The sequence below is a fragment of the Phaeodactylum tricornutum genome, chromosome 17 (assembly GCF_000150955.2).
Source record: "Phaeodactylum tricornutum CCAP 1055/1 chromosome 17, whole genome shotgun sequence".
NCBI lineage: Eukaryota > Bacillariophyta > Bacillariophyceae > Surirellales > Neidiaceae > Phaeodactylum > Phaeodactylum tricornutum.
Window position 1 is genome coordinate 497,403 of NC_011685.1, and position 20,205 is coordinate 517,607.

At 43.0% G+C, this 20,205-nt stretch overlaps 6 protein-coding genes across 6 annotated transcripts; 4 read left to right on the top strand and 2 right to left on the bottom strand.

Annotated features, from left to right (window-relative positions):
• The first annotated feature begins 641 nt into the window (after positions 1-641).
• PHATRDRAFT_48447 (predicted protein) lies at positions 642-2,296 on the top strand. Its single transcript, XM_002182814.1, has one exon. The coding sequence runs from the start codon at positions 825-827 to the stop codon at positions 2,271-2,273; it is 1,449 nt and encodes a 482-aa protein (XP_002182850.1). The 5' UTR covers positions 642-824; the 3' UTR covers positions 2,274-2,296.
• Positions 2,297-5,369: 3,073 nt separating this feature from the next.
• Positions 5,370-5,666, bottom strand: PHATRDRAFT_14967 (predicted protein; the record flags this gene model as incomplete). Its single annotated transcript, XM_002182939.1, has 1 exon — positions 5,370-5,666. A coding segment is annotated over one exon (297 nt), but the record flags the coding sequence as incomplete, so codon positions are not given.
• A 681-nt stretch (positions 5,667-6,347) lies between these two features.
• Positions 6,348-6,824, bottom strand: PHATRDRAFT_14924 (predicted protein; the record flags this gene model as incomplete). The annotated part of the gene is made up of 2 exons (XM_002182940.1): positions 6,348-6,618; positions 6,688-6,824. Coding segments are annotated over 2 exons (408 nt in total), but the record flags the coding sequence as incomplete, so codon positions are not given.
• Positions 6,825-10,420: 3,596 nt separating this feature from the next.
• Positions 10,421-11,467, top strand: PHATRDRAFT_48449 (predicted protein). Its single transcript, XM_002182815.1, has 2 exons — positions 10,421-11,047; positions 11,115-11,467. Exons 1-2 carry the CDS (start codon positions 10,512-10,514, stop codon positions 11,338-11,340), a joined length of 762 nt encoding a protein of 253 aa, XP_002182851.1. The 5' UTR covers positions 10,421-10,511; the 3' UTR covers positions 11,341-11,467.
• Positions 11,468-12,361: 894 nt separating this feature from the next.
• On the top strand, positions 12,362-13,447 carry PHATRDRAFT_48450 (predicted protein; the record flags this gene model as incomplete). Its single annotated transcript, XM_002182816.1, has 1 exon — positions 12,362-13,447. The coding sequence occupies exon 1, from the start codon at positions 12,818-12,820 to the stop codon at positions 13,445-13,447; it is 630 nt and encodes a 209-aa protein (XP_002182852.1). The 5' UTR covers positions 12,362-12,817.
• Positions 13,448-14,728: 1,281 nt separating this feature from the next.
• PHATRDRAFT_38908 (predicted protein) lies at positions 14,729-16,574 on the top strand (the record flags this gene model as incomplete). The annotated part of the gene is made up of 4 exons (XM_002182817.1): positions 14,729-14,778; positions 14,865-15,623; positions 15,849-15,922; positions 16,186-16,574. The coding sequence occupies 4 exons, from the start codon at positions 14,729-14,731 to the stop codon at positions 16,572-16,574; spliced, it is 1,272 nt and encodes a 423-aa protein (XP_002182853.1).
• Between the last annotated feature and the right edge of the window lie 3,631 nt (positions 16,575-20,205).

Consider the following 20,205-nt stretch of genomic DNA (forward strand, 5'->3'; position numbering starts at 1 on the left):
TGTATTGACTTTATTTGGGTCCCTTGCTTTGGAAGAAGCATCGTACATCCCACCATGCGGAATTGCATTACAAGAGTGGGTTTCTGTGAGCGTTGCTACAACGTGGATATGATTTTTATGTTTGTTTTTAAAGACGGTTGTCGATTTGGTTGTTGATCATGGATTTGGTCGTGATCCCAGATGCTGGACGGATTGTTTGGTCACCTTATCATTCTGAGTTACGAATAATAATGTGAGGGGACTGACAGTGAGCAAATCCAGTGGTAGTGGATCTGGTGATGTGACATAGGTAGTATGTCGCAACCCCTATAATTTAACCTTGTGTTGCGTATCATCACGTCCTGTATGGAATGTACTGTAAATATGGACCTACGTATCCACTACGGTGAGATTAACAGATTGTCAAGTTTGGGCCGTCTGCTGTAGCTCTACTACTCTCTAGCTAGAGGCTAGACTAGAGAAGCCCTTATATTGCGTTTGCCATACGTAAGTTTCACCGCCTGTTAACGTACATCTACTGAAACAGCGTGGTTCACAGTCACTGTCTCACAGTAAAAGTCAGTTATATTATGAGAAATTGAATGGGCTGTGGGTTCGAATTTGTATTTACGATTACAGTTCGTGCCTTGGTATCGGGCTCCCACGATTACACCCAGAGTTCTAAGAACGTGAGCACATCCGCCCCGAACTCTGTGTTGGTGCCCCAGAACAGTCACGCTAAAATCTCTAAAGTGAGTTTAGCACTAAAAGCAATTAACTGTTGGACCAGTCACTATTCCTTTCTTGTACTTCTACTGCTCAGCGAATTGATTTCTAAAGAGAATATGGTTTGTAGAAAAGTGAAAGTTGACGAGACTTTAAAAAAGGTCAATCTAGCGATGAACCGAGACTCTGCGCAGGGATCAGGTTTGTCAATGACCAGAGTCGGAGCTGACAGTGAAAATATGAAAAAAAAGGGTCGACTGCGACGGCAAAAAGCAACGAAGAGCTATTTACAGTTTTTGAAAGGGAAAGCGAACAAGCCTATTGCAATTATGACAAGACCTATTTGCCCTTCGGATTTAAGTGCCCCTTTGGAGGGGTTCAGAAGCGACGGAGAACGCCGATTGACGATTCCTTCCCAGCAGTTGCCTGATGGAATGGATATCGTGGTGGAAGATGATCTGATAAAAACGTCGCCGAGTGTTCACAGTAGACTGCTGGCTATCGTCTCAACTACTTTACGGGATCAGGCTAGTTCAACAATGTCAGATGGACTCGTAGATCAGTTGATTGAAGGTTTAGAAGACTTGGGATGCCGGTTTTTGCTTCCAACAAAGATAGCGGAAGCACAATTTCCGAGCAACAATGACTTGCTTTCAGAGGAAAAATTGTATCGTGAATTGGGATCAGGTAGCGCGGACACGAAGAGGCTTTTTCTTCGAAAGTATGTCACTATTGTAGCTTCGAGGTATAGCGCCAAGGTTACAAAACGGAAACGAGACGTCAACTCTTCTCACAATCGGCCAACTCGTGCGATGGCTCCTGGCAAGAAGTCAAAGATACTTCCCGTTCCTACGGCAAAGGTAGACAATAGCGAGCTGGGTCAACATACCACCAATTTAGAGCTATCATCGCAAACAGCCGAACTTCAAAAAAAGTGTACCAAAGCTTCGGAATTTCTATCTCCACAAGTGAGCAAGAATGTGTCCCTGGCTACCACCCCCCAATCAGGTCCCATAAAAACGCTCCATGACCACGATGTAGTCTTGGGACGAGGGAATGGCACCGCGGCGTTGGCTGGAAACATAAGATTCCGTAGCTTTGTTTGGGAATCAAAGGAAGCTTATAACCAGGCCTCAAGGTATGAAAAATCACCAGTCGCTTACCTTGTTATGAATCGTGTAAAAGCATTGGACCCTCCTGGGCAATTTTTAGAAATGTGTTGTGATGGTACTTTCATCGTCGCGCCCTTTGAAAAAGCCTTTGAAAAGACATGCCAAGCTCTCAGAGAGAAAAAATGGCTTTCTGCTCCTTCACGAACTTACAAGCCGAAAGGAAACGGAGGAGGTGTACCCCAACCATCAAAATCCTCGGAAAAAGATGTGCACGATGAGCGTGGAAGGAAAGTTGGTGTGGGATCCCGTGTATCTGTCTTTTGGCCGTTGGACAATACGCACTACGCGGCAAGAGTCTGTGAAAGGGGGGAGCAAGGATGGCAATTGCTTTATGAAGAAGATGGAGAAAAGGAATGGTTGGACCTAAAAAACCACAGCTTTGTGGTTCTTAGTTAAAGATTTGAGATGACAGCTCACACAAATTCTTTTACAGTCGTTTCGAACGGAAAGACTTTGATATGATTTAAACTGTTACAGTGTGTTGGAGCAAAAGAAAATTCATCTTTTTCAAAACAAAAAAAGGAAGAAAGTTTAGGAGCGAAGGATCAATTGACACATTGCAAAGTGACATTTTCTCGGAAACGCTCGAATTAGAGTAAATATTTCAAAATTGTTTCATAATTTCTTGAAACCAAGCTCGCAATCGGCTTTGAACGAAAACTTAAAATAAGATCATTCGATACACTGCCAATTGCCGATTTCTTGGGGAAAGCACTCCAATTATAGCACATGGGAAATGTTTGAACAATATCTTGCACACAGCATATGACTGAAGAAATCAGTCAGTAATGAGTAACTCGAAATTAATCACTTGAAAAAGAAATAATTCTGAAAATTCAACGAAGAAAGGATAAATATAAGCACGATACGGTTAGAAAGATTTGAATCAGAAAAAATTATTATTAAGAAATCATTACACAAAACATTTCGTTTTATGTAATGCCATCTCTCCTTCATTCACTTACGAAGCTGCCACAGAGGCTGGATAAACAATTATCTCCAACAATCACCACATTTCCAGTGTTCTCTCATCTGAAGATGCAATGAGAACATCAATTATTGTGTGAAAGTTCAAACAAAATACCTCAATAATTGCAATAGGAGAAATAGCATTAAAGAGAATTTCCATGGACAAGTGAAGCTTACTTCCATGAAAATAAAAAAATTGCTTTTTACTAGAAAAATGCAAATGCAATTGATACTTTGCGGGTAGACAATAAGAATAGTTAACTAATTTGGTTAAGCTAGTTTGTAGGAAAGACTTCTGCTGAGCTTTGGCATAGGGGTTTTGAATGGATTTCAAGAACTTAGAATCCCTTTTTTCTCTTTAAAATTAGATTTAATCTCGTTTATAAGAAATGTTTCTGGTAAATCCATCGACAGTCCACGCTTGCATATTTCAAAGGATTTGATTTTCTGCTTATTGAGAACTAGTTGGATTCCAGTTCTGCTGAATATGCGAACGAATTGAGCAAAGAGTCGTTCGTTATTAGCAACAAAAGGATTGTGTCCAAATTTGATCCGGTTATAAAAACCTGGATTGAATTCCAATTTTTTCATTATTCTTTGTCATCGCATTTAGATTTTTTACTTATCCTTTGTCAATGAAAATTTATCATTGGAAATGCCATACCTGCTCATTCTCTCCATCCTTCCTTCTTTTAGGAATTTGAGTGTATTAAGCTGCTGCAGAATGCAGTAAGCGGAAGAGAGTTTAAAGGAAATTTTTCTCACATCTGTTCGTCGAATACTTGGAAGTGAGAAAACAGATCCCCTCTCTGGAAAGACATTTCTTGGTCTCGTTGCGTGTTCACCTCTATATTGCATCTTTTTTGTGGTTATTTATCTTTAGAAGCAGATAGTACATACTAGGCAGTAGGTTCTATGTTCTGTTGTCCGGTTTTTAAACAGCTTTTGCTCTCAATTCCATCGCCTTAGACCGAAAGTTCAAAGTTGTGAAGCTGCACTCTACCCCGGTAATAAAGAGAGGCTAAGCCTTGTCTTACAATCAAAAAGTAGAGATATTATGAGGTTTCATTCGAAACGAGCCATCCCGTTCGTTTGTTGAGTTGGTCCTTCACTGATTGCTGATGTCGAAGTCGATTTATTCTGATAGTATCTATTGAAGATTTGTTATTCCATTGTGTAGACTCCCGTTGAAAATTGTTGATACCCTTCACAAAATATCGTCGTTTTCCGCAATACATATCTTTACATTACACTCGCATCAGGTCGATACAGCTTTATTTCGTTACGAATGATTTCAAGGTAAATTTATTAATTTTAAACATAGGGAAAATAGCATCATTGTCTTAATTATTAGTGCAATATATTTTTTATGATGCAAACAGGTACAGAGAATTCGCTAGCCTTGTAACATTATTCTAGGTTGACCCTAAATGTCTATGTTCACCAACTCATATTGTTTAAAAATAGGCACAGATGCTATGCGAGTAAGGTATGTTCTCTCCTTGAGGGAACGTTTATTGAGGCGATGTTGCATTGTCTCGTTAAAATGGCAATAAATGAAAGAAAGCTTTACACATTTTACATTAATTAATGTTTCACAGTCAATCATAAACATTGGTTGCCTCGGAATTATCTTCATGCACGATCAAGACATCAAAGGCTGTGTGTATATGGAAATTGCAAGCTCGTACTACTTGGCGACCGTTGTTGATTTTCTTCTTATTTCTCGAATTAAACAGGTTTTCACATTTTCCAGAAGAGCTTCCAAGCTTACAGTTAATGTAAATGAACGCCCGATCACGGACTGTTAATAGTTAACTTCAAGAGAACAGCGTAGACTATATGATGATGTTTGCAAGTTCTGACTGCAGCAATGTCCCAGACTATTAATTGAGTTGAATAGCCTGCACCGCATGCTGCGGATATTGATTGACCCGAAGGCCTCTTTACTATACCAGTCTTAAAAAGGTACCAATTGACAAGAGAGAGGTATTTGAAAGACTACATACTTCCGGACAAAAAGCATTGTTTTTGCTTTCACAAATTAAAAACTTGCCAACAGTAGTAACACAAAACAACGAAGCGAAAACGCTAACTCTTGGTGAATGTCAGGGAATGTACTCTCACTTTCGCACAAAGATGCTTTAATTTCTGGTCAATTCTTCAAGCTTTGTCCATGCACCTTTTATGTCTACGAGCCTCGTGCTTTCAGGTTTTAATGGTTAGGATACTTGACCTCTACAATCACTGTTAATCTGCACTGTCTATTTCGTGGGCCTATCAAAACAACTGGGGTTACTCTTCAGAACAGTGGTAGATGTTATTCAATTGCTACTACGCAGACACCGATGTTATCTGAGCTGCCCCGGACGAAAGATTCATGGACTAAAGCTTCTGCTGCACTCTGAAAGTTTCTATCCGAGTTGCCTTCTGCAACCACATCCGCTACAATATCAACCTTTGTACAAAGTGTTATATTTAGAGAACGGCGGTGAGCGTTTACCCATACACATCCGATTCAAGTCAGCGCCAGATGCAACGTACCGCTTCTTGATTCGAAATTCGATCCCAAAGTCCATCAGAGGCCAAGATCACGAAGCATGGAATCTTGGAAGAATATCCACACAAAGCCCTCATTTCTACCATAGAAAAAGGAAGAACATCAGGGACCTGGGAGAGAACGTCGGCGAGGTCGGCATCACCTATGGAACGAGTGACTACCAACGAACCACTAACACGGTCGACGTTTCCAATTTTTGTAATGATTCCACCCCTACTTTCTACGGACTGCCGTTCTACCGGGTCAGACGCAACGTGGTCAGTAGTCAGTTGGATGCCGCGCAATGTGCCCGTTGTGTTTGAAGCCAGAACTGCCCTAGAGTCACCAAGGCTGGCTATAACGACAAAGTCTCTAATGTACATGACAGTGGCCGTTGTGCCACTTTGATCCATAGCCCTGTAGGGAAGTTGCCGAATTGCTTGCAAAAGACTTCGATGGACATCCGCGAAGGCTTCTGTCAATATTGAGACGGCGAATTCTTTCCAGCCGCTACCCTCTGTCTTCAATGTGGATAGTCTTCTTGACACTTCCTCATACAAGGTAGCGGCCACGAATTTGGATGCGGCGTTGCCCAAGTGTCCATCGAAAATACCATAAAACTGCTCAGACGGCAAAAGGTGCACTGCATGAAAGTCTTCTATGAAGCGTCGTCGACCTTGAATGTCGCAATAGCCATTTTTAGAGTGAGTTGGTAGTAACGAGTGGGCGTTGATGCAGCTCGGCAAGGAGGTTTTATCATAACGGCAAAATTTCGCATGCTTTCTGTTTACAGCATGTTGGTGGCAGCTACCCCAATCGTGAAAAACTCTTCCGCACTGAGGGCAGAAGAATTCAGTTATTGAATCACTGAGCTTAAAGTCAAGGCGTGGATCGAGCATTAACGACTCCAAAGCGTTGTGTGACCCTATTGTTGCGTCTAGAGGCGGGTCCAGATTCCCAGAGAAGTAGGGATGACGGAGTGCTTCGTAGGGAGAAATCCGCTTAGTCGGATTCCATTCGAGAAGTTGCCAAATTAGGTGTAACAGTGTATCAGTCGAGGAGTCAAACCCAATTCCAAGAGGATCACGAGCTCGTAATGCAAAATGAAAATCGGATATTGTACAGGAGTCCTTCACCATAGCCGAGCTATGAAGCGGATCACCGCGACGAAGAGGCCAATCGTGCTGCGACTCAAGTGATGGATTGAAAATACAAAATTGGGAAAGAGCTGCTCTGAAGTAGGTGTTAGAAGAAGTTTTGGACGAGGAGGCCGACAACAAAGCTATGCGAACGTACAAGTACAATGCATAATTTATCTCGCGGTCTGATGCTCCTTCTTTTCGCATTTTATGCGAAATGATTGCTTTGGTTCGTTGGTCGACACTGAAAACATTTGGAGTCCCCAAAAGCAATTCTAGCGCAACAATCCCGATGCTCCATGAGTCGAAAGAAGGATCAATAATTGTTCCGTTGAAAAAGTTCTTAAAAACAGACTCTGGCGGGGAGTATTCATCCGTTTGCTCGGCTCTACTTGGGCCTCTGGTGTAAAAATTTCGACCGGAGAAGTCATCCCATGCGCTGGAAAAATCTCCGAGCACGCACTTGACAGAAGGAAGAAACAAGTCGCTCAGCAAGAAGTTTTCCATGTCTAAGTCTGTAGTACACATGATGTTGCTTGGTTTGATATCACGATGTATTATACCGTTTTCATGTAGGAACGCAGCCGACCGTAGAACTTGACCAAGGACCATCCTCATAAGCTGCTTCCCTTTTATCGAAGAGCTTTGGTTGCAACTACCATCTGAGGAAGGGCTTCCACTTTTCTCGCAAACTCCTGACACGCTCAAACGAATATGTGTCCAAAGGCGCGAATGCTGATAGACAACATAATTTCCAACCAAGCTCCCTGTGTGAGCGCCGTGTAAGTAACAGGGAATGGACGAAATACAAGCGTGCAGCAAAACGGTCTCACCAGTGTATAGAAAGGACCTGAGTGACGCTCCCGCGTCTTTGAACACAATCCAAAGTTCTAGTCGACCGTCCTGCTCACGAAAGAAATGGTCGATGTATCTCGTAAATTGGTCAGCCGAGTCCTCACTTCGCTCCGCTAGCCAACTTCCGAAATAAACTTCTCTGAGACCAGCTTCCAGGATCCGGTATCCACGTTCAACCCGAAGTCTTTTAAACACGAGGTTATCCTTGCAACCAGTGGTTAGTCCCTGTCGACAACGGCGCTTGCCACGCCACACCTCCCCGTGAGACCCGCCAGCAAAAGCTGTTTCGTTGAAGTCGAATTCATCTTCTTTCGCTGCGTTTCGTTTCCTTTGATCCCTTGGCAGCCACCAGATCCACCAATCGTTTTCGCATGAACCAACTAGGCCCGTTTGGTCATCATTCGTGTCTCTACCCAGAGGGAGACCCACAGGAGTATAAGCAAAATCTGAAACATGTTTCACAGCAATTCCAAGCTCGAGATGCGCCAGTTCAATCAGCTCGTACTGCGCTTCTAGCCTAGTGTGGTGGACCACTTGGAGAAACATTCCAGGATAAGGCTCGAATACTTCTAGAGACTTTTCGCAGCCCGCTTTGCCAAAGCATGCTGAAAAGTCGGCCTCAAAATGGGGTAGCGAATAGGCCATTCGTCGGTGAGCCCGTCCTCTTCTTGTGGCGGAAACAAGGGTTTCAGTCTCCAAAAAAATGTGTCTTATGCGCCTCCGTCCAAGGCTAAATTTTGATTTTACCATATCCCAAAACAACCTTATTCTGGCAACAATCCCAAGGTTTCGCTCAACATGCAAACTGGCTTCGCCATTGGAAATCTCTACAGCCTTTTCGCTACATTCGTTCTCAAACGTCATTATTGCCGCATAGGAAGGGAGTACCATAAACCATAAAATTGCAATCAAATATATGCAAAGTGGTCGAATTCGCGTCTCACGGACAGTGAATGCCTTCATTTTCAAAACTATCTCACAATCGTACACTTGAGGCGTGCTAAACAACCATATTTCACCGCTTCTCGTACTTCTTTAAGCTTCAAAATGATAGGTCGGCAAACTTGGTCTCGTCCACTAGGCGAGATTAGCAGCAGGAAGTATCTTCCAAATGGTTCAACACATTTTTACTGTTGTAGAGATCAATTGTACAAATATTATGAGAATTACCGGCCATCGATTTTTCGCTGTCAAACACTAACAGCTTGTTTGCCACTGGCTGACTATGAGTAAATTCATGTGGTTGGTGGACTCCAAGAGTAACCCTACCAGTATACCCTATCAGGGTTCCTGACTATGACAGTGAAGTGAAGGGGAGCCAAAGGGCCTTCATGTCAGATTCCTTTCTTGACTGAAAGCAAAATGTTTTAGAGATGTGCCTTTGTTATCTAATTGCATGCAGTCTTCTTTGAGTTGATCACCACCAAGGATAACTCTACCATTGCTGTGTTTGGAAAAGATCATGTCAATGCATCACCAACCTTCTGGACAAGTAGGAATTGTCCAAGTGTCATAAGGCCTCTATAAATACGGCAATATCATCAATTTATGGCACTGGTGCCAAATTAGAAAGCTGAAAATGCCCATAAATAATTTAGGATCACAACCTATCATTCAACAGGGAAATGCAACTTTTTGATGCTTGTAGCCTTTTTTTTTGTAAGTAATAATGGGAATTTGTGTGGTCCTGGTCCATTATTTTTTCCCTGTATTGCTGACATGGCAAAACAAAAGACACCCTTTTAAATAAAGCATGAGCTTGAGTATGGTACCCCAAAAGTTCTGTCTGTGTCCTGTACTTTCTGTGTAGTTTTTGGTTGCAAAGAAAAAGTCGGGGGGAAACAAAAAAAAGACATGTTGTCTGTTGGCTAAAGTGCAACCATAGAGCTGTGTGCACACTACATGAAGGAAGATTCAGCCTGCAAACCTTCAAGTTCATTCTGGATTACACTCTTTGACATTGCTCAACAGGCATCAATCACATTTGTGGCTCTTCAGGGAAAACAAACTTGGTCCAGCAAAAAGAGTGCCTTTAGAGATTTTCTTCAAGAAGCTCAGAACTTTTCAAGGTGCACTCTCTGGATGGTGTCACTGAGCTGAACAGTAATCTAATGCAGTCAGCTAAAGAGAAATTTGGAGTTTCAACAGTTGCTGTATTTGAGTACTTCCAAGATTTGAGAAGTTTTGTGATGTACATGATAGCTGATACGGCCAATGAAACAATGGAAGTTGTGAATGCCTCATTTGCATAATGAATAGCAAATTTTGTTGAACAGTTGATGGAAATAGTGGCTAAATGCAATGCAAAAAATGAAGCCATCAAAGGTTTTCCCTGTGTTCTTCCTTGCTCAATGGAAATTTGTGGAGCCTTCTTTGCTGACCTTCTGTCTGTGCATCATTTGGGGTTGCGATGAAACTTTTTCTGAAGATATGCGGGAAGATATGGAAGATCAGTTTTGTCAGCTCACAATTGCATACAGCCAGGAAGCAGAGCTAAAAGAGATTCTTGACTCCTGGGCTGAGAGACCTCATTTGACAAAGGATGTTTTACCATCAAAGATCATTTCCTGTTATTGCACAGTTTTGCGGGAAGGATGGCTACTGTTTTTCCTGGAACAAGTACTGTTGAATCAGATTTTTATGTGCTGAAATATTCTAAGGATGAGTTCTGCTCAAACACTACTGATTTCTCTCTTGAAGGCCTAAGCAATTCAAAGCTTTGGACTCAAACACTAGTTAAACTCTGCACAACATATATAACATATCATAGACAGAGCATACACCAAGCATTGGATTATTTTCTAATTGTTAATTTTACTTAAAAAGCCGCTTCGCGCTCACTAAAAAGTACTTATTGTCTGCAATTTTCAGATCTGACCGAAATAGCTTTTCATAGCGGTTTTTCTCAATAAAATACTGTGAGCCCCTACTACCCATTTCAAGAAAAAGGGTTCATGTGAAGGCAGTACAGCGTTTGGATGACATGCCCCAATGCAGTAGAAACGGTATGAATAATAGAATCATTCACTCAAAGGACGATATTGCGAATTAACGGAAACCACCTTGCAGCCAGTATCTTTTGTCTTGTTTTCCATCTACCCAATCCCACCTCCAACGAATTAAGACTACACTATGTTCGCTACCGCAGTCTCGAGACTCAGCTCTCGGTTCCAAATCTTGCCTAGACCAATTTATCGACGTACGCTGGCCACATTGGTTTTCGGCAACAACGCTCATGCCGAAAAATCCGCGTCAACCGCGACTTGGTGGGTCGTAGCCGCGTTGGGAGGCTTGACTTTGACTTCCAAAACTCTTCTAGACATCAAGATTCCCCGCGGTGGAGATGTGATTGCGGCCGGAACGCCAGTGCAGGAGAAAGCAACCGGAATTCTTTTCCCCCAGCTCTGTAACGGGTATTACATTGCAGGTTGCGGAGTCCGTGTCAAGTACGGATTTGTTAAGGTTTACGCAGTGGGGTCATACTTTGACCCACTCGCGATGAGTGCAGTGAAAAAAGGAAGCCGTGAAAGTATGGAACAAGCCTTGCTGGATCCCACGTATCCTAGAACTATTCGTATCGTGATGAATCGAGGTTTGTCCATTGAAAAATATACGTCTGCAATCGTCGAGGCCTTGGAACCACGAATGAAGGGACAGGACCTTGAAAAGTAAGTTGCCTAGTAAAGCTGAGAAAATTTACTTCAAGTCAGTCTCATCTATGCTTTTTACTTGCAGACTCGAGGAATTTAAGCAATTGAACCCAGCGGTTGACCTCGTTCAAGGTGCTGAATTGGAGATGACTATCCGTGGGGACACCATGCTCTACAAGAATGCGGTGGGTGGTGTTGGAACAATTCGCTCTCGTGTTTTCACTGAAGCGATGTGCGACGTTTTCTATGGGTCCGATGCTGTTTCGCCAACGATGAAACAGTCCGTGCTCGAAGGGATTCCGAATTTGTAGTGATTCTTGCGACTGGACGTTTTTTCGACGTTTGGCCAGGCTTCATTTCGATGCTTATCTCACTATCAGTCAAAGAACGCCCTTTCAGCCAAACAACAAACGGAGCTAAAATCTAGCCAGGCTTCGCTTACTCGATGGGTAACATGTATATACATAATATATCAATTTGCTCTAACGGGTCTGAAAGGATATGACAAGTATAACTGAAAATCAAAGATAGACAGGGTCATAGTTCATAGAAGACTCGCCGAAACGAGCGAACGCAGCTCTAGAAAGCGGCCACGTCAAGAAGCTATAAGGGTCACTAAGCTGTGATCGCACCATGGTATAGTAGACTAGGAGATACTTTTTTGGATTCGCAAACCAAATCAGATATTATCTCTAGCTGATACAGTCCTGAAGAATTAAAAAAAACGTTAGATATTGTTTCCATCCTGTCAAATACAATCGCACAGAAGCCTTGTACTAATATAAACAAAGCAGCAGAAAGAACCTAATTTGAATGGTTTTGTAATCTAGCAAGCCAAATCGCCGACGTCTGAAGGTGGGTGTCTTGCGATAACCGCATGGGAACCTTTCGACAAGGCATAAGCTGGAATGCAATCAGTGAATATTGCACATTTGTATAGAACTTACTTGAGCTCATGCAATTTCTGGTGACAGGTTGCCTGCGCGAGGACGGGTCGAGCATAAATTATGAAAAGAAACAACTCTGGAATGTTCGGGACAGATGGGTCCATTAAGGAACTATGATAAATCATCTCGAGGAGAGTTCATGCCTCTCTGGCAAAAGGACTGACAGTCCAGATCGTCAAATTCATGAGAGGGAGCGAAGCCGATCACAATGAATGTTAATATAGATCCGGCTGCACCCAGAGCAGCGGCAGCACCTCCAACCAGACGGGGTGAATGCTGATGCTGTTGAAACGCATGCGCGGCAAAACCGCGTATAAAATCATACTGAGGTGTCTTCGAAAGGCTTGAAAAGATCATAGTCACGCTTCCTTTGTTTGAATGTATTCGTGTTTTTATGAGCTCCGCATTCGCTTCGCTTTAGCATCGCTTCACAACAGCGTTCCCTCTTTTCTGTCATGGAATTGACAGACACAAGTACTGATCTTGATAATGTTTGACATCTGAGTTCCCATGACGACACAATGAAATATCGTAAAAACGGTGTCTGAATGACTGAGAAAAGACGTAGGGCAACCGCCGACCATGCATTTTTTCTGGATCCTGTAGTTCTTTAAATAAGGTAAAATAGTCTCGCATACGTACCCAGTCATAACACGTTAACACTGCAGCCATGCCAAAGTCGAACTCACAGTCAACATATTACAAAAGGCCGGAAATTCTGGTCCTTCTCTACATCGATAACCGTGAGCTCGGACATTGACAGTGGACCCGCTATTTTACAAGCGAAACATTGGGCAATATTTTTACCACAACGGCCGGCCTCTCTGATACTGCGTAAAATATGCTTCTGGGGAGTCGTCGCGCATTTTTTACAGTTGGCGCTGCTTCGAGTTTGGTCTGGACACAGGAAGCTATGACAACACAAACCATTTCTTTGCAAAAAGCGATTACAATCGTGGAAAAGCATTGCCCGCACGATTTTCTGAGCAGCGTGGTAAAGACAGGACGATGCTTGTACCGTGGAGAAAATATGGACTCTTCAACGATTGTATCTGCTAGACCTGATCTCCTCCAACCCGAGACGTACGGTAATGAGGATGCTCTCGCCTACTTTCAGTGCATAGAGGATCAGCTTCGTGGTGCCAGTGTCGGCGCTCTCCCATCAACTGGACATATCGCTACAACTGAAAAAAGTGAGGCTGCGCGTTGGGGGGTGCCGGCATCAGTTTGGCCGCTGGGTGGAGATTTTCAGTTTGTGTGGCCCAGAAGTCGGCGATTGATTTTTCCGGGTGCTGATAGATGCCCAGACAATGACTTGGTGCTCAACCAGGACTTGTCAGTCGCCTTGAAATATCCACGTGAGATCTTATTTGCCACGAACGCTACAGGCCAAATTGAAGCCTCGTCCTATTTGGCAATTCCGGGAGAATTAGACCGATATCTTTTGAGAATTGCTAGTAGCATGAAGTGAGACCATTGTAGGACATTCTCAAGCCTTCGAATCTTTCCGATGGTTTTGATTTTACAGTTAAAGCTGACGGCATCTTCGATGTTGGCCATTTCGGACACCGACGAGGTCACACGATTCCAGAAATTCTTTTTGTGAAAATTCGCTATTTGGGATTGGCAGGGGTGAAAATTACGCTATTTGGGAAAAAATCCAAAAATTTTAACATTTACTGTAAGTGTTTTTATTTCGAAAATACTTTGTAAGTTAAATTTCTACTTAAGAACAACCTCATATACCGTAAAGGTCGGAACTTTTGTCCTCGAATGTACATCAATATCCGGGTAAAAGCACAAAGTTGTGGCAATTCCATCCGGGTTCTCTTTAAGATTTTTAAGAGGAAATTCCGTATTCGGGCGTCGCCTCTCTAGGCCGCAATTCCCCCCTATTCCGGCCAAATCCGAGATTTTCTAAATATTATTTTTTTAGAGCGAATTTCCTCATAAGTAACGCAACCAATTAGGAACTTTTCCTTTACATTATTCTTTGACCGCCTAGAGTATATTTCTCATGCATTGGCATCAGTCAGAGTTGGTGCTAAAAATCAATACGTATTCCTCGCCTTTTGCTGCAGTCAGTACCTAACCTAAGAAGGCCTAGCTAATAACAAACATTATCAACTGTTATCTTATTCCTATACAAACAAGACAGGGACAGTGGTAAGATCACTATTCTGCTTCCAGCAATCTTTTTGGTAAACACACTGATACTTAATCCCAGAATAGAGCAAAGGCACAAAGCACTCTGGTCCGGAATTTCCAATACTGCAAAGCAAATTGGATTCCTTTTGGCTATTTCCAAAAGGCTGACATCACATGTGTTGGAAAATTGTTGCCTTCGCATTGACTCAGGTCCGTGACTTTGTTGTCAGACGGAAACACTTCTAACCTGGTACCCAGCTCCAATCAATGGATCCCTGATGTCACTCACAAATGTAGAGCAGGAGACCAAAACCGAGACCGCCAGGGCAATATTAACCGTGAACGACCATATTTTCCCCGTGAGATGTGGGACAAACTGTCCGACAATGCAAAGGCAATCCTCCGAGGCATGTCTTCTCCCGCGGAAGGTCAAGCCTCGTCTAAGAGCAAGTCAACGTCCGCATTTCATGGCAACTCTCCCTTTAACAGATATGGGGCACCCCTCCCGACTCGTTGAATGAAAGCGACAACGACAAATTCCATGATTGTGGAAATGATTCGGAACTACTTGCGCACCTTACTGATTGTTCACGTACTATAGCAAATGGAGACGTTCGCAAAGTCCTTGCTTCTGCCTCTTCCCACAAGCAAAATGTAAGGAACTCCCTCCAGTCAAACATGCTTGAGTACAGTATTTCACGGCACTCTATTGTTGGAACCATATCTTTTCTCATTGACAGAGGTGCCAATGGCGGACTTGCTGGAAGCGATATTAAGGTTATCAACAAAACAGACCGCTCAGCAAGTATCACCGGTATCAACAACCACACTCTGCCTGATTTGGACATTGTCACCGCTGCTGGCCTTGTCAAATCCCAGAACGGACCCATTATTGTCATACTACCTCAGTATGCCCATCATGGAAAAGGAAAAACTATCGATTCTAGTGCACAACTCGAGTACTACAAGAACATTGTTGAAGACCAATCTTGTGTACTTGGAGGTAAACAACGCATTGTAACCCTAGATGAATATGTTAATCCTCTACATGTGCGTCAAGGACTTGCATACATGGACATGCACCCTCCTTCCGATGCAGAGTTTGATACACTTCCCCATGTTGTACTTACTTCTGATGTCAATTGGGACCCGTCCATCATTGACAATGAGATTGACCTTGCCACGGATTGGTATGATACTGTTCAGGATCTCCCAAACAACCCATATGTTGAACCTTGTTTCAATTCAATTGGGGACTACCGGCATAGACATGTTGCAAATTTTGACATATGTTCGTCCCCTGAGATCATTGCCCGTTCCACTGCTATTGACAGTATACTCTCATCAAATAAGCACAACATGGTTCGAAATGAACGCAATTACGAAGCCTTGCACACTTGTCTTTGTTGGCTCTCTACCGACACAGTCAAGAAAACGATCGTGGCCACCACGCAATTTGCTCGAAAAGTATATAGTGCACCCATGCGTAAACATTTCAAGTCTCGCTTCCCAGCGCTTAATGTTCATTGACGCAACGAGGCTGTGGCTACCAATACCATCTGGTCGGATACGTCTGCCATCAATAATGGATCAAAATTTGCGCAATTATTTGTTGGACGCCGATCGCTTGTTACCGATATTTATCCTATGAAAACCAACAAGGAATTTGTTAACGCTCTCAAAGACAATATTCGTCATTGAGGCGCCACGGATAAACTTATCAGCAACCGCGCCAAGGCCGAAATCAGCAAGAAAGTCTCCGACATTGCGCGTCCCTATAACATTGATCAATGGCAAAGTGAGCCCAATCATCAGCACCAGAATTATGCTGAATGTCGTATTGCAACAGAGGAAGCAAACACAAATAACATTTAAACAAAACAGGCGCACCCAATTCTACATGGCTATTGTGTGTTTCCTACATTTGATATTTATTCAATCATTTGGCACATGAGTCCTTGCACAACCGTACCCCAATCGACATTCTTTCCGGTAGTACCCCTGACATTTGCGTACTCCTTCAATTTCATTTCTGGCAATTGATCTATTGCCAACTCGAAGACCCTACTTTTCCTTCCAACGGAACTGAAAAGAAAGGACAATTTGTTGGAGTTGCGGACTCCGTTGGTGGTGCTCTTACCTATAAGATACTCACCAATGACTCCCACAAGATCCTTTTCCAATCTAGCGTTAGATCTGCTTTAAAAACTAGTGAAACCAACTTGCACCTTGAACCACATCAACGGGAGAGTTCTCCTAAGCCTATCAACTTCATTAAGTCGCTTAGAACTCAGGACGAAAATTCATATGTGCTCCATATGCTACCTGGTTTCACCCCGGATGATCTCATCGGACGCACGTCTTTAACGGACACTCAGGATAATGGGGAGCGTTTTCGGGCACGTATCGCCAGGAAAATTCTTGATCCTGACAAACCGCATGACATTTGATTTCTTGTTGAGATTAATGAAGGCAAACATGATGAAATCATTGCCTACAACGAGATTCTAGATAAAATTGAGACTGATCTAGAGAAGGAATCGACAGACACTGATTGTCAATGGAAATTCAAGGACATTGTTGCACACCAAGGGCCCCTCCTACCCACAGACATAAACTATAAAGGTTCTAAGTTAATGTTTTAGTAAACTGGGAAACTGGAGAGTCTAGCTATGAGCCCCTAGACGTCATATGTGCCGACAATCCTATTGCTTGTGCTGCCTATGCTAAACAACAAGGTCTACTAGATACACCGGGATGGAAGCAATTCAAACAACTTGTCAACCGTCAGAAGAAGTTCCAATGCTTTGGTAACCAAAGTCGCCTTCATTCTATCCGTCGTGTTCCCACCTACAAATTTGGTTAGCAGATCCCTCAAGATCATTCGGACGCTGTTGAAATTGACAGACGCAATCGTAATACCAAGTGGCAGGACGCCGAGAATGTCACGGTACACTACCTTGCGACGTGTCCCTCGGATACATGCCACTTAGTATGGAAAACGCAAGTGTGAGCCAATCCGATGGGCGCGGCGTTTACGTGTCACGTGTGGAGTTTGTGTCGGCCTGATTGCACAAATTCACCGTATTCGCGTTACATACGGAAGTCATTCGTATCCTGGAGTCTTGAATACAGGATACATACAATGGCAGTTAGGAAAAGACACAAAACTAGTCTCACGAATCACATGACAAGTAAGGAGCAAGATTCATTACTCACCATGCGATTCTGTATGGGATTTATATTTACAGGTTTTTTGCACATGTGGGAAGATTCAAGATTAGCAATGTTTTTGGTAAGACTGTTCACTGGATTGAACAGACTTTGCAAGATTGACTAGTTTATAGAATGTAATCTTCTTCTCATTGTTTTAGAAATTCTTTGATCCAAATATTGCGTAATAGCATAGGTCCCCGCTGTCTAACCCGTGGGGAGTGTCGTAAGCAAGTGAGTTTAAAAGTCCCTAGGTTCGCTTAGGTGTATTGCAGGTTGTTCGTCATAATGCCCAACCTGTGTTTACCACGCATTGTCAAACAGCGTTACTGTCCTACATACGTACATTGGTTGTGGTACATGACTGAGAATATCAAACATACGCAACTCCATGAATACAACACATTCATTGACAAGGGCAAAGCAATCTTGCGCGGTAAACATGTATCAAAGGCTCTGCAGGGCTACAGGAAGATCAGGATCCACACTGTCTACAATGCTAAACATGATGGTAGACACAAGGCTTGCATGGTTGCTGGAGGTCACCTTACCCCTGTGCCCCCCAAGAGCATCTACTCTGGAGTTGTGTCTCTTCAAAGCCTTTGTATTGTTGTGTTCCTAACCAAGCTTAACAGCTTGAACCTATGGGGAGCCAACATTGGGAGTGCCTATCTAGAAGCCTAAACCCAAGAGAAAGTCTTTGTTGTTGCCGGACCTGAGTTTGGTGGCCTTGCCGGTCACATACTTGTCAATAACAAGGCCTTGTATGGTTTACATAGCAGTGGACTCCATTGGCATGAGAATGTCGCCAATACACTTTGTGACATGGGTTTTATACCCAGCAAAGCCGACTACAACGTTTGGATGCGCCCCAGTCAAGGCATCTACAAGTACATTGCCGTCTACATTGATGATATTGCTGTTGCAGCCCATGACCTCAATGGCATTGTCAAACAACTCAAAAGCGTTCACAAGTACAAGCTCAAGGGCATTGGACCATTGGAGTACCACTTAGGCTGTACATTTGAATGAGACAAGGATGGAACGCTCTTGTAGTACAAACGTATGTATGGCAAACCATCCAAGCCATATGTTTCACCATTAGAGAAAGGTGATCACCCTGAACTGGATTCCACCTCTGAGTATAAATGAAGATGAGATCAAACAGTTTCAGCTGTTGATTGGTAGTCTATAGTGGCTCATCACATTGGGACAATTTGACATTGCTACAGCCGTAATGACTATGGCCTGATTCCGCGTTGCCCCATGAGAAGGCCATCTTGATTGACTCAAGCATATGTATGGATATCTCTGTATGATGAAGAGCGGAGCAATCCGTGTGTGTATCAATCAGCCCAACTACGCTGAGTTACCTGACCGCAGTAACAAATGGGCACATTCCATCTATGGGAATGTTGAAGAACTTGTTCCACACAATACTCCTACAGCTTTGAGAAAGGCTGTTGTCTTAACTACCTACATCAATGCAAACTTGTATCATGATATGATCACAGGTTGCTCAGTCACCGGTATTCTACACCTTCTCAAAACAACAAGCTACCATCAAGACTGCTACCTATGGATCAGAGTTTGTTGCTGCGCATATTGCAGTTGAACAAATCATTGATGTGAGATACCTAGGTGTTGCGGTAAAGAGAAAGACTCTTATGTTTGGACATAACCAGTCAGTTATTGCAAGTTCTACTGAGTCGCAATTGCTGATTAACAAATGGAACAATGCTTTGTCCTACTACTGAGTTTGAGAAGCTATTGCAGCCGGCATTGTCAATTTCCAGAAGATTTTGGGAGCTAACAATCCCGTCAATGTGCTGAGCAAGCATTGGGATTTCCAACAGGCATGGCCTCTTCTTAAGCCTGTTCTGTTTTGGCAAGGAGATACATCTGAGTGTTATACCAAGGCGTTATTGGATATAACATAGCCCAATGGGAGTGTCATGGTTTAGTACCATGCAACATGTCCACCAAGAATGTCTGTCCATTAGGTGTCAACACAATTGATGGTAGTTGGAGTGTTTACAAGAATGAAGTGAGTTGTATGGAAGTTAATTTGGTCTTATTGTATGGAATTCCTAAGTACAACAATGTAACAGGTGTTGGAGAGAATGCAACAAAGTCAGTCGTGTTCTGACAGTGGCAACGGAGTGGGACAGCCAATACTTATCACCTGACTAACGGATGTATAAGGATGCACTCCATTTTCCGCGGCACATGTGTTATGAAAGGTATTTACGGTTCCACTATAAGTATATGTGAGCCCGCTCCATGGTACAAGGATACTATGGCAAAGGAAAGATATTTGGTTTTTTTCAGGTTTTGTTGTATCTTGGCAAATTGGAGGAACAACAAGAACTAGTTTATAGCACTAATTCTTCAATCATTGTTTTATAAGTTCTTTGATCCGCACTGCTTTTTACACACAGGTCCTTGTATCTGCTGTCTAACCCATGGGGAGCGTTGCCAACAAATAAAGTTTTACAGTCCTTAAGTCTCTTAGGTGTATTGCCAGTTGTTTGTAATAACACCCTACCTGGATTACCAGACTCTGTTCCAAACAGTATTCTATCCACACATTGTACTTTGGTAGTATATTGTGACATACAATTCCAATTAAAGGATTCATGTGAGGTGCGCTTAAAGCCAGAGGAAGTGGAGGGGTTGATTCCCCTGCGCGGACTTGTTTGGCTATGTGCAAGATCATTCGCCAAACAGTCCTGATGGCTGTACAAGTGCAAAAGTTCATAAAGGAATGCGGCACAAAGCTGACTTTGGGGTCTGTTGCTGCAGCCCTAGTATTGCTTTTTAGACATGCAAAGCTATTATGGCTATTATAAGGAAAAGAGGATTGGT

Excerpts from the sequence above, each read along its gene's own strand:
- PHATRDRAFT_48447 (XM_002182814.1), top strand. The coding sequence starts at position 825 with ATGGTTTGTAGAAAAGTGAAAGTTGACGAGACTTTAAAAAAGGTCAAT.
- PHATRDRAFT_48449 (XM_002182815.1), top strand. The coding sequence starts at position 10,512 with ATGTTCGCTACCGCAGTCTCGAGACTCAGCTCTCGGTTCCAAATCTTG. Across the intron at positions 11,048-11,114 it reads AAGGGACAGGACCTTGAAAA|ACTCGAGGAATTTAAGCAAT; the intron begins GTAAGTTGCCTA and ends TTTTACTTGCAG.